The following is a 14,770-nucleotide window of genomic DNA, read 5'->3' as shown; positions in this document are numbered from 1 at the left end:
GAAAAAAGTCACACCTGTGTTAAAGATTCTACAAGGTTTATTGGAAGTCCCTGATGGGGGAGAGCGGCAATGTTGCAAACGCAGAGCCAAATTGTCTTGGGTCATCTTTGATCATCTTTGGCATCTCAGTGGCCATTAACTGCCCACCTGTGTCTGACCTCACATCCTTGAGACGATCAAGGAAATCCTTCAGGGATGCATTAACAGACCCCTAGCTCAACCAACCCCCAAACTAAGAATGTTATGGAAAGCATCTGGGGCCTGTAGTACTGATGTACTCTAACCAACCTGCTTGTTTGTTTTGAGAGAGGGTCTCACTATGTAGCCTCAGCTGGCCTGCAACTCACTATGTAGACCAGACTGGCCCCAAACTCAGAGATTCTTCTGCCTCTACCTCCCAAGTGCTGGGACTCAAAGGGTGTGCCATAATGCCTGGCCCACCAATAAAATTATTTAAAGAGTCTTGATTTATAACTTTTCTGTTATGTCACTATAAAAACTCCATGAAATTGTTACCACAATGAAACACAGTATTTGAGGTGACCTGAATCTGTTTTTGGACCATGGTCACTCATAGCCAGGTGGTGGTGGTACATGCCTTTAATCTCAGCCCTCGAGAGGCAGAGGCAGGTGGATCTCTGTGAGTTCGAGGCCAGCCTGGTCTACAAGAGCTAGTTCCAGGGCAGGCCCCAAAGCTACAGAGAAACCCTGTTTTGAAAAACCAAAGGGGGACATATATATATATATATATATATATATATATATATATATATATATATATATATATATACACACACACATACAGGCAAAGGCCAGAGCAGAGTTCCAAGACTAAGACTAGCCAGCATGTAAGCCCCTGCTTCTTGTGGGTGCCGAGCCAGTGCACCACACCTTTGGCTCTTTCAGGAAAGTGGCTAAGAAGAGCCTTTACGCACACATGAATGACAGCAGAAAGGCAGAATCATCTCCCAGTTCCAGTGTTTGCTGCACATATCAGTGTTCCCCCAAATAAAGGGCCATAAGAAGCCACACTGAGAAGACAGAGCAGTGTTGCCAAGTCACCAAACACGGTCACTTTCATGTGCATGACTAGGTTCAAAATCAAAAGAGTCCCCAACTCTCTCCAGACAGTGTTCAGTGGTTACCAGACTTTCACCAGAAATCAAATCACCAGTACTCAAATCATCATCAGAGCTCTCTGCTTGGATTCTTGGAGGATCATTACACTACAGGGGAAAGTCTGCCATGATAAATCCCCAAGAACACTGGGGCCTTGAAGATATTCTACAAAACAATACTTCACTATTTCAATTACTTAACAAAATGAAAGAAGCCTCATGCTAAAATACATTTGGCTAACTATAAAGAGCTATTGAAACATATAGCTGACACATTAAATTTGATGATTAATTAGAAAGTGGGGTTCTCCATTGTTTCTTTGTTTTGGGTTGATTTTTTTTTGTTTGTTTGTTTTGAGATAGGGTCTCTCCATGTAGCCCCTGGTGTCTAGGAGCTCACTGTGCAATTCAGGTTGGCCTCAAACTCAGAGATGTGTCTGCCTCTGCCTTTCTGAATGCCTGGATTAAAGAAAAAAATATGGGTTCTAACATAACTAGGGTTCTGTTCTGGAGCCCTGCCAAAGGAGAGACATTCTTAAGAGTCACCATATGCCTCTCTCTTCGGCTATCCAAATCACCCCTTTTCATTTGTAGTATTAGTGTGTCTAACAGGCCTCCAGGAAAGGAGTCTGGCTTCAAAGGAATGAGATGAAAGGCTTCCAACTTTATACCTATGTAAAGAAAGGGACTGGGGGAAAGAACTCTGCCAGCCTGGGAATAACTCAGAGACCTTACACTTCACTGCACTAACAAACAAATAATTCTTTTCTCTTTCAGAAATGATGGTGTTCACAAACCCATTTTCTGGGACTGGAAATATGTCTAAGAGCATTTGCACCGGGCACCCACATGGTGGCTCATAACTGTTTGTAACAATAGTTGCAGGGAATACGATACCCTCTTCTGGCCCTTGGGGGCACCAAGCATATACATGGTGCATATAACATACATTCAGGCAAAACACTCAAATACATAAAAATAAACATCTTTAAAACTCTTTTCAAAGTCCTTGTGCTGGCTGTTTTTCTGTCAAGTTGACACAAGTCGGGGATATCTGGAAAGAGACTTCATCTGAGAAGATGTTCCCATCAGATTGGCCTACAGACAAGTCTATGGGGCATTTTCTTGGTTAATGGTGGATGTGGGAGGATCCAGACTACTTTGGACAGTGCCATTCCTGGCCAGGTGCTGCTGGGGTGGAAGAAAGCAGGCTGAGCAAGCCATGAGGCAAAGGCCAGTAAGCGTCTTCCTCGTGACTTCTGATTCAGTTCCTACCTCCAGGTCCCTACCCTGTTGGAGTCCCTGCCTTAGTCTCCTTGATGATGGACTCTGATCTGAACATGGAAGCCAGGCAAACCCTTTCCTCCCCGGGTTGCTTTTGGTCAAGGTGTTTTATCACAGCGGCAGAGAGCAAGCCAAGACAGACATTTTCCTTAGTCTGGACTTGCACAAAATCTCTCTACCAAAATGGAGGCAACTTGCAGCCCAGATCCACTTTCCCAGGAGAGGAGCAGGGAACATGTATCTGAGTTAAACTGACTCAAGTTCCAGACTTTGTCCCCAACCTGCTGTCACTGTGGGATAGCCACAGCTCAGTATGGAGGAAATCAGATTTCTTTCTGTCCCCAGTTCATTCAAACTTTAAATGAATCCATTTTTCTGTTTCCTAATTTCTTCCACCCCAAAGTGGATGAAGGACTGGGTGGAATACAACACCCCCAATCTAATGAACTCATCCTTACCATCCAAGCCTGGCATAGGGGACAGACAGGAAGTAGGTGGCAGAGGGGCTGGAGACATGCTTTAGCGGAGTCCGAGAGCTGCCATCAAACATGGTCCTCAGGTTCCTTTCCAGAGCCTGGTACATGAAGGTTACAGATTCCTGAAATGGGAGGTCATTTTAGATGTGTTACAGAAGATCATGGCATCGTCAACAGGAACCATGGGAAGGGTTGACAAGTAAAACATCTATTCATTTCAATGTCCTAGCTTAGGCCAGGCAACAGGGACAGCAGAGTCACACCGAATTGGGCTGAGGAATAATGATAGGGTATAGCCTGAGACGGTGGAGGGAGAGTCAGCAGGGATTTCCTCAAAGCCAGCTGTCTGCATTGATCTGAAGATTCAAATGCAATAAAACATTTTTTCCTCTTTAGACACCATCTCACTGTACGGCTTTGCTGGCCTAGAACTCACTGCATAGACCATGCTGTCCTTGAACTCACAGAGAGCTGCCTGGTTCAGCTTCCCAAGTGCTGGGATTAAAGGTGTGCCGGGGAAAAAAAATAGAATTTTTACAGACCAAAATTTTAGGAAAGGCAAGCCTGTCTAATCTAGGACCAGAACTGTGACCATAAATGGATGGTTCATTTTTCTCAAATAAATGAGCATCGGGATTCTAAAATTTCTTAACCACTAAGCTATAGGTTCTCAACGTGTGGGTTACAACCCCATCAGCAAACCTCTATTTCCAAAAATATTTGCATTATGATTCGTAACAGTAGCAAAATTACAGTTAGGAAATAGCAACTAAGTGTGGTTGGGAAAGGGGGTTACTACACTGGAGGAACTGTGTTAAAAGGGTCACAGCATTAGGAAGGTTGAGAACCACTGCTCTGGGCCACACCCACAGTGAGATGCTCACTATTTGTTTTGACTCTCAAGGTGTCTAGGGAACAGGAAATGTCCTTCACAGGGCTGGAGGTCTGTGCCAGAGGACCTGGAGACAATCGGCCACCAAGCTTGAAATTCTAAGCTGGCCTTTTTTCATCTATTTAGTTTTGCATATGTCTGGGACAGCATCTTATTCTATAGCCTAGGCTGGCCTCAAGTCACAGCAATCCTCCTGCCTCAGCATCCTAAGTAGTAGGATCACCAGTGTTGGGCACCATATAGAGCTACCAAATTGTCTTGAAGTTCTGACTGCAAAGATACAAGCACAAACTGGGGTAGTCCTTAGCAAGATGAAAAAAAAACACTGGATCCATCCTAGTTAAAGGAAAACAATTCTGAATTCACCAAAGGGTGACATAAGACCAAAGAAGGCTCCAGCAGAAGACAGCAAAGCAGATCTAGCTGAGAAAATGGAAGCAGGACAGTCAGCCCAGGCTGAGAAGAAGTACTGGGGAACCTGCAGGCAAGCAACATGTCTTCTGTCTTCCATGCTACCATCCTGCCGGGAGGCTGTACACAAACTGATGCCCAGCTCTGGCTCGCACAGTCATGCAGAAGACACTGCATCATCTATTGTAAGGTATCAACCCTCAGGACAGGAAGTTCTCACCGGAGCCCAGGAGCCTGCGCTGTAGAACACGCCTCTTTCTGTGTAGTTCAGGTTTTTCCTGATATCTTTTCTTATGGACACTGTCAGATTCCTGTGAAAATCATTTTTCTGCACTTTTGAGCTGTTGAGAAGAGAGATGAATAAAATAATCAAACCCAAGAAGACTACCAGGCCCTTGAGTTACTGAGCTGAAGGTACACACGTTAATACTGGCCTATGAAGATACACACACATTGATACTGCCTGAGATACAGGAATTTTAACATCTAGAAGTTGAAAACACGTCAAGCATAACTTTAAAAAATTACTTTTTAAAAATATCACATATCTTAGCCAGCCCAAACCACAGACGCCTAGGAAGAGCCGCCCTTTACTGCACAAAATCTTGTGGTGAGTGTATTTCTAAGGCTGAGAAGCCAGCCCTTACAAAACCTGATGTTTCTGAGGCCATGGGTATAGCAGAATGTGTGCTTTGCATGTGCACAGGACTTGGGTTCAAACCCCAGCACAAGAAAGGAGAAAAAGAAATGTAGGATTTTCTGTGGTATCAGAGCTCACAGTAGGAGTAAAAGTACTTCTAGAATACCAGCCTACAAATGTACTGCAGGACTTCAAAGAGCTCAAGACGGCTCTTTACCTACTGAGGACGGTAGCATGTAGGCAGACTGACTCATCCAGAAAGACAAGCACTAGAATCAATTATCTAACTAAAATACATTTCCCAGGGCAGAGATCTTGAACTGGGTACAGTGGCACATAACTGTAACCCTAGCACTTGGGGGCCAGAGACAGGAAAATCAGGAGTTCAAAGCCAGCCTGAGCTATACAATGAGTTAAAGACCAGCCTGGACTACAGGAGAAGCAGTGTTTAAAACAAAAACAAAAAAAACAAAAAACAAACACGTATCATAGCCAGCCTAAACCACAGGTTTAGAAGAGCCACCCAAGCTTCAGAATGCTTAAGGGTAAGACAACAATAGACAAGAGCCCAAAGGAAGACACAGACAGCAAACTTAGCCACCTAAAGATGCAAAAGAAGAAGGAGGAGGAGGAGGAAGAGGAGGAGGAGGAGGAGGAGGAGGAGGAGGAGGAGGAGGAGGAGGAAGAAGAAGAAGAAGAAGAAGAAGAAGAAGAAGAAGAAGAAGAAGAAGAAGAAGAAGAAGAAGAAGAAGAAGAAGAAGGAAATCAACAACCATAAAAAATCAACAACCAGACTTACTTGTTTGTTTGTTTGTTTGTTTGTTTGTTTGTTTGTTTCGAGACAGGGTTTCTCTAAAGCTTTGGAGCCTGTCCTGGAACTCACTCTGTAGACCAGGCTGACCTTGAACTCACAGAGCTCCACCTGCCTCTGCCCTCTGAGAGCTGGTATTAATTAAAGGCGTGCGCCACCACCATGCAGCCCAGACTCACTTTAAATGAAGTAAACAGCAAAGGCTGGATGGAACCTCTCCTTCACCTTTTAGTTCTCTTCATGCACTAAAATCTCCTTAGGATCTTTCACGGTAAAACCCTCACTTTGATATCTAGAATATTTAAAGGTTCTGCTCTTAAATATCTCATTGGTTCTTCAAGGGAACCATACCACATTCCCAGAGCTTCTGGTCCTTCCCTCTCAAGGCTCAGCAATATTTACAATGGCCAGTTCAGTGCCAAGCTGGCTGTCGGGTCACATGCTGAGTTCCTGGTACAATGACTCCCTCCCAGTACTTTTCCTATTTATGTTATTGCTCTATTTGATTAACAGATGGTATTCCTTTCTGTAGAGAACATCATGAATTGGAGGTTGGCTCCTGGCTCCAGCAGGAGATATCAGCTCTAACAATGTAAACCAGACATTCTGGCTTATTCCTCAGAAATTTCCACAAAGCCCTTCTTCCCACCTTGTGAATAAAATGCTTTTTCAGGATGGAGTTTGTAGAATGTCCTTGAGTCACAATAATGGTGATATTTACTAAGACTAGTGATGACCATTTATTTAGCGAATAACTGGCTGTATGCATCTGCCTTACACCCCCTATCATCTGTAGCCCGTGCTACCATTCCAGGACTCGGGATGTGGTTTGCTGATTTTTTGTTGTGTTTTGTTTTCTGGTTTGTTTGTTTGTTTGTTTCTGTCAGAAGGACGAGTTGTAGTTTAAAAAAAAATTACCAATGTATTTAAAAGTCACCCAGTTGTAAAAGGCTCAGCTAGAACCAGAACCTTGTCTATCTGTCTGAAGAGGGTGAGCCTCTTGCTCCACCCTCTCCGGGGCAGCCCCACTTACCCAAGGGTGTGGTTTTTCCGGCCGTCACATGTGATGAAAAGAGGATTCTCAGGCAGGTGGCACTCACTGGGAAACAGTGGGAGGAGTCAGGCATCTGTCTCCCTTCTCTCCAAACATCATTTTGACAGGGAATCAGTGATGCACTTTAAATCAGTCTTGGCTCTAGAAGTCCAGTGCACTATCCACAGTGGCACAGAGACACCTTTAAACCGCTCTCAAAGCTCAAAGAATTCACTGCCTGGCCATTTGGATAGACAGCCCAAGTCTTTCTTGCCAAGCCTCCCTATGCCCTCTTGGCACAGCGGCTAGGAAAAATGTGTGTACACATGCAAAGAGTTTTACTCAGCAGCAAGAATGGAATTAAATCACCTCTAGGGAAATGGGGTTGAAGATGATCATATCAACCAAAATAAGCCATACCCAAAATATCAAGTTTTCTCTCACACATAGGACTGAGAAAACACACACACCATACACTATTAGGAGGAGCACAGTTCTTGTCTCTGTTCTAATTTACCAACACATGAAACTTCCAAAGTGATTGCAGAGAGAGAGGGAAAGAGAGAGAGAGAGAGAGAGAGAGAGAGAGAGAGAGAGAGAGAGAGAGTATACTTACCTTTTAAAATACATTCATTTTATTTGAAACCCACAGTAGGCTTCCTGAAGTTATGTACAGAACTAGTTCAAAATCCTGAAAATGGGACTGGGCTTGAGGACTGTTGCATATGGTGGGGCACGGGTGGGGGGAATGGAGGTTACTCACTCTACTGTGACTGGGCAATCTGAGTTCTGCCAATATAAACTTAACTTCTACCTAAGCGCAATCATGATCCTGGAGCCAGCACTTTTTAGGTGCTTGATGCATATTAAACCCTCTGCACGAAGGCTCTCATTGACTCTTCATGCTCTCATAAAGATGGAATGGTGAGTGTCCCCATTTAAAAGGAAATGAAGGCTTAGGGAGGTGGCACAAAACTCAGTGGTGAGAAGGAAGTGTCTCCAATTCCTAACCCCACCCTTTCTACATCTAGGCTTGCAGACACCTAAAAACTCTTAGCCAGGCTGGGAAGCTCAGTCAGCCAGTCGTTGCAAGCATGAGGACATGTATTTGATTCCCAGCACCCATGGCCTGGCATGGTGGCCTGCAGCCATGCCGACCTCTGGAGCTCAGTGGCTAGCCTGTCTAGCTGCTTAGTCTCATCAGCAAGTTCCAGACCAATGACAGACCCTGTCTCAAAAAACAAAGTAGAGAGCACTTGAAGAATGGCAGTCCTCTGCATGTACACACACACACACACACACACACACACACACACCCCAAACTCCACTGCAAGGACTTAGAGATCTGACTTGAGATTCTGCTAAATATTAAAGTAGGATTTTGGAGCTGGGGAGATCACTCAGAAAGTAGAGCACTTGCTGGATAAGTGTGAGGGTGAGAGTTGCATTCTTTTATGTCGCATTTGTTTAACTATGTGAAGCTGTGTTACTTTGCCTGTCTAAAACACCTGATTGGTCTAATAAAGAGCTGAAGGGCCAGTAGTTAGGCAGGGGAAAGGATAGGTGGGGCTGCCAGGCAGAGAGAATAGGAGGAGGAATCTGGGAAGAGAAGATGGAGAACAAAGGGAGGAGAGGAGGACTCCAGGGACAGTCACCCAGCCACACAGCAAGCGGCGGAGTAAGAGGGAAAGAAGGGTATATAGAAAGGTAAAAGCCCAGAGGCAAAAAAAAATAGATGGGATAATTTAAGAAAATATGGCTAGAAATAAGCCAAGTTAAGCTAAGGCCAGGCATTCATGAGAAAGAATAAATCTCCATGTGTGGTGATTACTTGGGAACTGGGTAGTGGGCTCCCCAAAGAGCCAAAAAGGACAACAGAAAACAACAGCTAAAGAGATGCTCACACCCCCATCAGGCTTTAGAGAGAGCAGAGTTTCCATTATTTTTCTCTGTGAACTGATTCAGAAAACACTTCTGAGCTGTTTTCTTTTGAGTTTTGGCCTCATCCGCTGAAAATGCTTAGCGTTACGTGGGGCACATGGCAAGGCAAAACTCACCTGGTCCCGTTCTCCAGCATAAAGCTGGTCAGACGGTAGATGTTCGTGGACCAGAATGCCATGTCGTCCAGTCCTCCGAGGAAGTACTCTTGGAACTGTTCCACCAGAAAGGGGGACTTGGTAGAGTATGTGGAATAGAGCTGCAGCGGGAGGCAGGAGGGGTAAGCATGGCACTGTCTGCACAATCCTTTAGCCAAGACTCAGAAAAAACAGGTCGTTACCTTGGAAACAGCTAACATCTCCCCATGCCTGCAACACAAACAAGAGTCTTCATGAGCTGCACTTTCTAGAGGAAAGTGAGGCAGATAATGAAGAGACCATTCCAGCCACGTGCATCTTCTGTAATGCCTTCCCAGAAACAAAATCCATAAACTCCCAGTGCTCCCCTGGAACTGAAGTGTGATCAGGGATGCTCAGGAAAGCCCTCAAAGAGTCAGCTGCAAACTTCCCTCCGGCTCACACTTACATCTCCAAGAACTGAAGATATGTGCAGTCAACAATGACGTTTTCGGTGATGACTTTCCGACCATAGAGATTATCATAAATTCTCAGTAGATCTTTGATGGGCACATACCTGAAAGATGCATTAAAATGAAAGAAAGATTCTTAGGTTCGGAAATTGAAGGTAATAGTAACAATTGTAGGAACTCCTCAAGTTCCCAGTGTCCCGTGATTGACTGTATATATCAGATAGTTGAGAGTCTTTACCAGCAATGATTATTTAACTCTGCCAATGACACTTGCTGAGTAATACCATTATATTCCCATTTTACATAAAAGGAAACTCAGTCACGGGGACAGTAAGTAGTTTTCTCAGTGATGCAGAACAAAAAACTGGTGCTTTAGCCAAATATTTATAAAAATAAACATTTAAATACCAGAAATTAATAAGTGTAAAGAGTGCTCGATTTTGTGAATTCAGAAGGGTGTGTGTGTGTGTGTGTGTATGTGTGTGTGCATTTTGGTTTTTGAAAGTGTCTTACTCTGTAACCAAGCCTGGACTAGAATTCACTATATATCCCAGGTTGTCCTCAAACTCCTGAGAGTCGGACTCAGGCATGAGCACCAGATCTGGCTTCTCACTTAATGTGATCACCTTAAATGCACAGGAGGAAACAACAGAGCTCTAGGCCCAGCCTTTGGCTCACAGCCATTAATTATTTTAGTTGAAAGGACAGCGGTATCTTAAAATAAGCTTTATAGAGTCATTTTTTTCTCAATTTCAAAATAAACAAGAGTACAACAACCAATAAAATCCAATTTTTATAATAAGATAAAACAAACAAAAAACAAAAATGAAAGAAAAGGGAGATTTAAAAATTGATTTATGTGTGTTTACAAGAAAGAAGGGATCAAGAAGCCCATTTTTAGCTTTTAAGAGCACCTAGGACCGCCTCAATAAAAATAACTTAACAGGCAAAAGAAAATAACAAAAATATTTGTTTTGATGAATCACTAAGCTAGCAAGAAAGTAAAAATAAAATAATTCCAAAGTCCAAACCCAACTAAAAAGTAGAACCTTTGAGAGGCAAGCAAGGAAAGCCAGCTTTACTCTGTTGGCATCTACCGAACCCTAGAGACTACAGGGAGGGAAGAAGGGAGATGACCACGGATATGGAGCCATCCACTGGAGCACGTTCAACCTGTTAGGGACCACACCTCTAAAGAAAACTCCCCTAGCAGCCATCAGCTGTCAATGACTCCTCAGCTAGGAGTGGGAGCTCACGAGTCCCTCCTCCCTCCTCCCTCCTCCCTCCTCCCTCCTCCCTCCTCCAGGCTGGAATGCTGACTGGCTTGATCTGTGCAGGCAACCTCAGATGCTATGGGTCCATGAGTCTATCATCCTGAGTGGTCCTCCCACAGATCCTGTGAATCCGTAGAGTCTGTGAGTCCATTTGTCCTAAGCAGTCCTCCCACAGATCCTGCGAATCCGTAGAGTCTGTGCGTCCATTCGTCCTAAGCAGTCCTCCCACAGATCCTGTGAATCCGTAGAGTCTGTGAGTCCCTTTGTCCTGAGAAGTACTCCCATAGATCCTGTGAATCCATAGAGTCTGTGAGTCCATTCATCCAGAGAAGTCTTCCCACAGATGCTGTGAGTTCGTAGAGTCTGCGAGTACATTTGTCCTGAGAGGTCCTCCCACGGATGCTGTGAGCCCATGAGTCCATTCATCCTGAGCAGTCCTCCCTAACCTTTGACTTTTACAATCTTTCCACTCCATCTTCTCAGAGGTTCCCTGCATCTTGGAGTCAGGTGATACAGATGTCCCATGTACAACTCTCTATACTTTGACCAGCTGTGAGTTTGTATGTTAACTTTCATCCACTGCTTAAAGCTGTTTCTCTGCTGAGGACAAAGCTGTACTGTAGAATCAATAACCTTTCATCAAACTCCAACAAGTTTTTCCCAAAGCACATCAACCTGATCCTAAATTTTGTCTGAATGAGCAAAGACAAAGATCTTTGAAGAAGAAAGATGGTTTGAATGAAAATGGCTCCCATAGGCTCATATACTTGAATGTTTGGCTTCTAGTTGTAGGGCAAAAGTCCACACCAGGCCCAGTGTCTATCTGCCTCTCTGTTTCTCTGCCTCTGTCTGTCTCCATCTGTCTGTCTCTCTTTCTGTATATCTCTCTGTCGCTCTGTGTCTCTGTCTCTGTCTTTCTCTCTTTCTACATCTTATCTACTGCTTGTGGATAAGATGCAAGCTCCGACTCCAGCACCATGCCTACCCTCTACTGCACTCCCTGCCATGGACTCTGAAACTGTAAGCAAGCCCCCCATTTAATACTTTATTTTATAAGTTAGCTTGATCATGGTGTCTCCTCACAGCAATTCACTGTGATCACTAAAAGAGAAGACAAACAGGAAGCTCTGCCTTTACAAAAGCAGACATACAGCAAAACCGTGGGACTGAAAAAGTCAGTGCTCCTAAGGGAGAGTCACAAGACCAGGAGAAGAGAAAGGAAAGCACACAGGCGGTCCTGCAGAGCAGTGAGAAAGAGCGGGCTATGGAAACACTCAGCCATCTCTATGGAAAAATAATATTAAGTTTATACTTCATCTTATGCAAAAATTCCCTGATAAATTAAAAGTAAACATCTGTCTGCTCTTCCAGGAGACCCAGGTTTGGTTCCCGGCACCCACACCAGACAACTACAACCCCAGGTTCCAGGGGATCCAGTCCTCTTACGGTCTCCAAAAACACCTGCATGTCTGTGTTACACGTATAGGCAAGCAGGCACACACACATAAATAAAAACAAATATTTTTTAAAACCACAAATGTTTTAGGAGAGTACTCTCTTTTGAAAGACATCGGAAGCACACCCATCTCGGGAAAAGAGATTCAGTCAACTGTTGTGGTTGAACAAGGTCCATGTGTCAGAACACACCCTGTGTGAAAATACATACTACAAACTGCGCAAAGATAATTTAGGAAATAATTTAACCAAATGATAAGAAATGAGAAGCTATATATTCAAAACACCAGTAAAAAACACTAACAAAAATCAGAACTATCCCAGCACTCGGGAGGCAGAGGCAGGCGGATCTCTGTGAGTTCGAGGCCAGCCTGGTCTACAAGAGCTAGCTCCAGGACAGGCTCTAAAAAAGCTGCAGAGAAACCCTGTCTCGAAAAACCAAAAAAAGAAAAAAGAAAAAAAAATCAGAACTAGTCACACAGGCCAATAACCTAGGCTGATCGAGAGGCAGAGGCAGGAGGTCACAAGGTTAAAACCTGCCTAGGCTATGGGTGAGTTCAAGGCTAACCTGAGAGACTCAGTTAGACCCTCTCTCAAATTTTAAAAAGTGTAAAAAAGAAAATAGAAGCCAATGACTGTAGTGGCATTTCCTTTATATTTTAATAAATAAAGCTTGCCTGAAGATCAGAAAAGTGAACCAGCCTCATGAGCCAGCTTTACAGATCAGGCAGCAATGACACACACCTTTAATCCCAGTAGCCAAAATGACACGTATGTTTTATCCCAGTAGCCATGCTAGGTTGCCATAGGAACCAGGCAGTAGTATTGCACTCCCTTAATCCCAGAACTAGAAAGGATTATAAAATGGGAGGAGACAGCTCTCAGTCTCATTCTGAGGTTTCCTGGAGGCAGGATGGTCATTTTCAGACTGAGGTCAAGATAAGAACCAGTGGCTGGCTGCTTTGCTTTTCTGGTCTTCAGATTGAACCCCAGCATCTGTCTCTGAGTTTTTATTAATCATGCTACAAAGGACTTAGCTAGCAATAAATAGGCTGCCTAGCATTCAGAAGGTTCTGGGTTCAATACCTAGAAACAAGAGTGAAATCGCAAAAAGAAATAAAAAAGACAAACTAATGGGGGGGGGGAACAAACACAGCAAGAGCCCAAGACACAAATGTCATTTTGGCATCACATAATTAAAAGAACATTGGTCTTACCAGCGCCGTGAGAGGTAATTAAAATTAAATTCAAACTGGCTCAACACATCTCCTCCTACAGCAAGAGAAACATATTTACAATCTGTGGGCTAATGACGAGACACTTTTTACACATTCCCACAAACACATTCCCACAAACCAGACCTTTCCCACAGTTACTCTTCCTCTGTTCTAGATATGTCTTGAAGAAAAAAAGCTAACTTTAAAAGAAACTTAACTAATGAAATGTAGAAATGAATTAAGAATCACTTGTATAATAAAACAATTCTATTTTGTATATGTGTGTTTGTTTTAACAGGGTCTCACTGTGTAGCCCTGCCTGGCCTGGTTCTCACTGTGTGCTTAATGTTGGCCTTCAACTTGCAGTAATCCTCCTGTCTCAGCCTCCCAAGAGCGTAGGGGTGTGTGCCACCATACCCAGCTTTGAATTTATTTTACTTTAAGGAAAGATAGACCATAGAGGTCCTTTTAAATAAATACTAACTTGTATATTTAAAGAGAATTGCTACAGGACGAAAGATGGAGTTTATCAATTAAAAGCTAAAGTGCAGCTGACTAAGACTAATCTAGCCAGTGGAGTTTAATTCAACACATAAGTGAAATTTCTTTAGTAAAATTATACATCAACAACCAAACACATATTTTTAAACAAAAAAATATATTAGCATGCCAATTTAGAAATGCATCTCTGTGTTAAACAAGCTGTGATATATTCTAAATGAACTTTAGCATTCCAATTAGAAAAATACTTAACAAAGTATAAGGTTGTCAGGATGGCTCGATAGGTAAAGGCCCTTACTTGCTCTATAAGCCTGGTGACCAGAAAGGTGGATGGAACAACTCCATAAAGTGGCCCTTTGGCCTTCACACATGCACGTTGTGGCTCAGCACACACACATACATTGTGCACATGCGAGCACACATGCACACACACACACACACACACACACACACGCATCCCACTAATAAATAAAGAAAAGTAATTGGCATATGAGGAAGGCGAGTAAACAGTACCAAAGTCACCAGCTGAATGAGCCTCAGAATAGGAGTCATGAAAATCAATCTGAGGAACAAAGAGAAGCACATGGTGAATGTCACAGACTGTGACCTAGAATGTCACCCCAAGTCGGACCAGCTGAGGGGAGGTGACAGCCTGACCCAGGGGACTGCAGAAGTGTATCTTGGTGGACTCGGTCTTCACACTAACATTCTCCTTGTTGCCTGTGCTGGCCCTTGAGTTTGGCAACAAGATGGCTGCAGACGATTGTACCTCCCTGGAGTGGACATGTCTCCAGTGGAGTCCAAGATTATAGGTCCAAGAGACTGGAATTAAAAGCAACTAAAGTGGGTGGAGGAAGGACAAATCTGAGCAAGGTACACTGACATATATATATATATATGTGTGTGTATGTATATATGAAATCGTCATAATGAAGCTCATTATATTATATGCTAACTTACAAGTAAATGCAAAAAAACAGGCTGGAGTGATGGTGTAGTGGTTAAGAGCACTTCCAAAGGACCCGAGTTTGACCCCCAACAACCACATGGTGGCTCACAACTGTCTGTGACTGCAGATGCACAGGGACCCAACAACCTCTACAGGTCTCAGCAGGCATTGAAAATACATGG

The 14,770-nt window shown here is 43.6% G+C and overlaps 1 protein-coding gene across 1 annotated transcript in view; it reads right to left on the bottom strand.

The window, feature by feature from the left end:
* The window catches only part of Gpld1 (glycosylphosphatidylinositol specific phospholipase D1), a 47,019-nt gene that overhangs the window by 17,214 nt on the left and 15,035 nt on the right, over positions 1–14,770 (bottom strand). Inside the window, exons 7-14 of the mRNA XM_038334924.1 lie at positions 14,153–14,201; positions 13,139–13,193; positions 9,189–9,296; positions 8,944–8,971; positions 8,723–8,862; positions 6,666–6,731; positions 4,402–4,522; positions 2,861–3,000 (exon numbers count right to left, since the gene is read on the bottom strand). Coding sequence (XP_038190852.1) covers positions 2,861–3,000; positions 4,402–4,522; positions 6,666–6,731; positions 8,723–8,862; positions 8,944–8,971; positions 9,189–9,296; positions 13,139–13,193; positions 14,153–14,201 — 707 coding nt within the window. The remainder of the gene's footprint in view (positions 1–2,860; positions 3,001–4,401; positions 4,523–6,665; positions 6,732–8,722; positions 8,863–8,943; positions 8,972–9,188; positions 9,297–13,138; positions 13,194–14,152; positions 14,202–14,770) is intronic.

The sequence above is a fragment of the Arvicola amphibius genome, chromosome 6, assembly GCF_903992535.2.
Source record: "Arvicola amphibius chromosome 6, mArvAmp1.2, whole genome shotgun sequence".
NCBI lineage: Eukaryota > Metazoa > Chordata > Mammalia > Rodentia > Cricetidae > Arvicola > Arvicola amphibius.
Note: the sequence above shows the minus strand (reverse complement) of the source record. Positions and strands in the feature narration are given on the sequence as shown.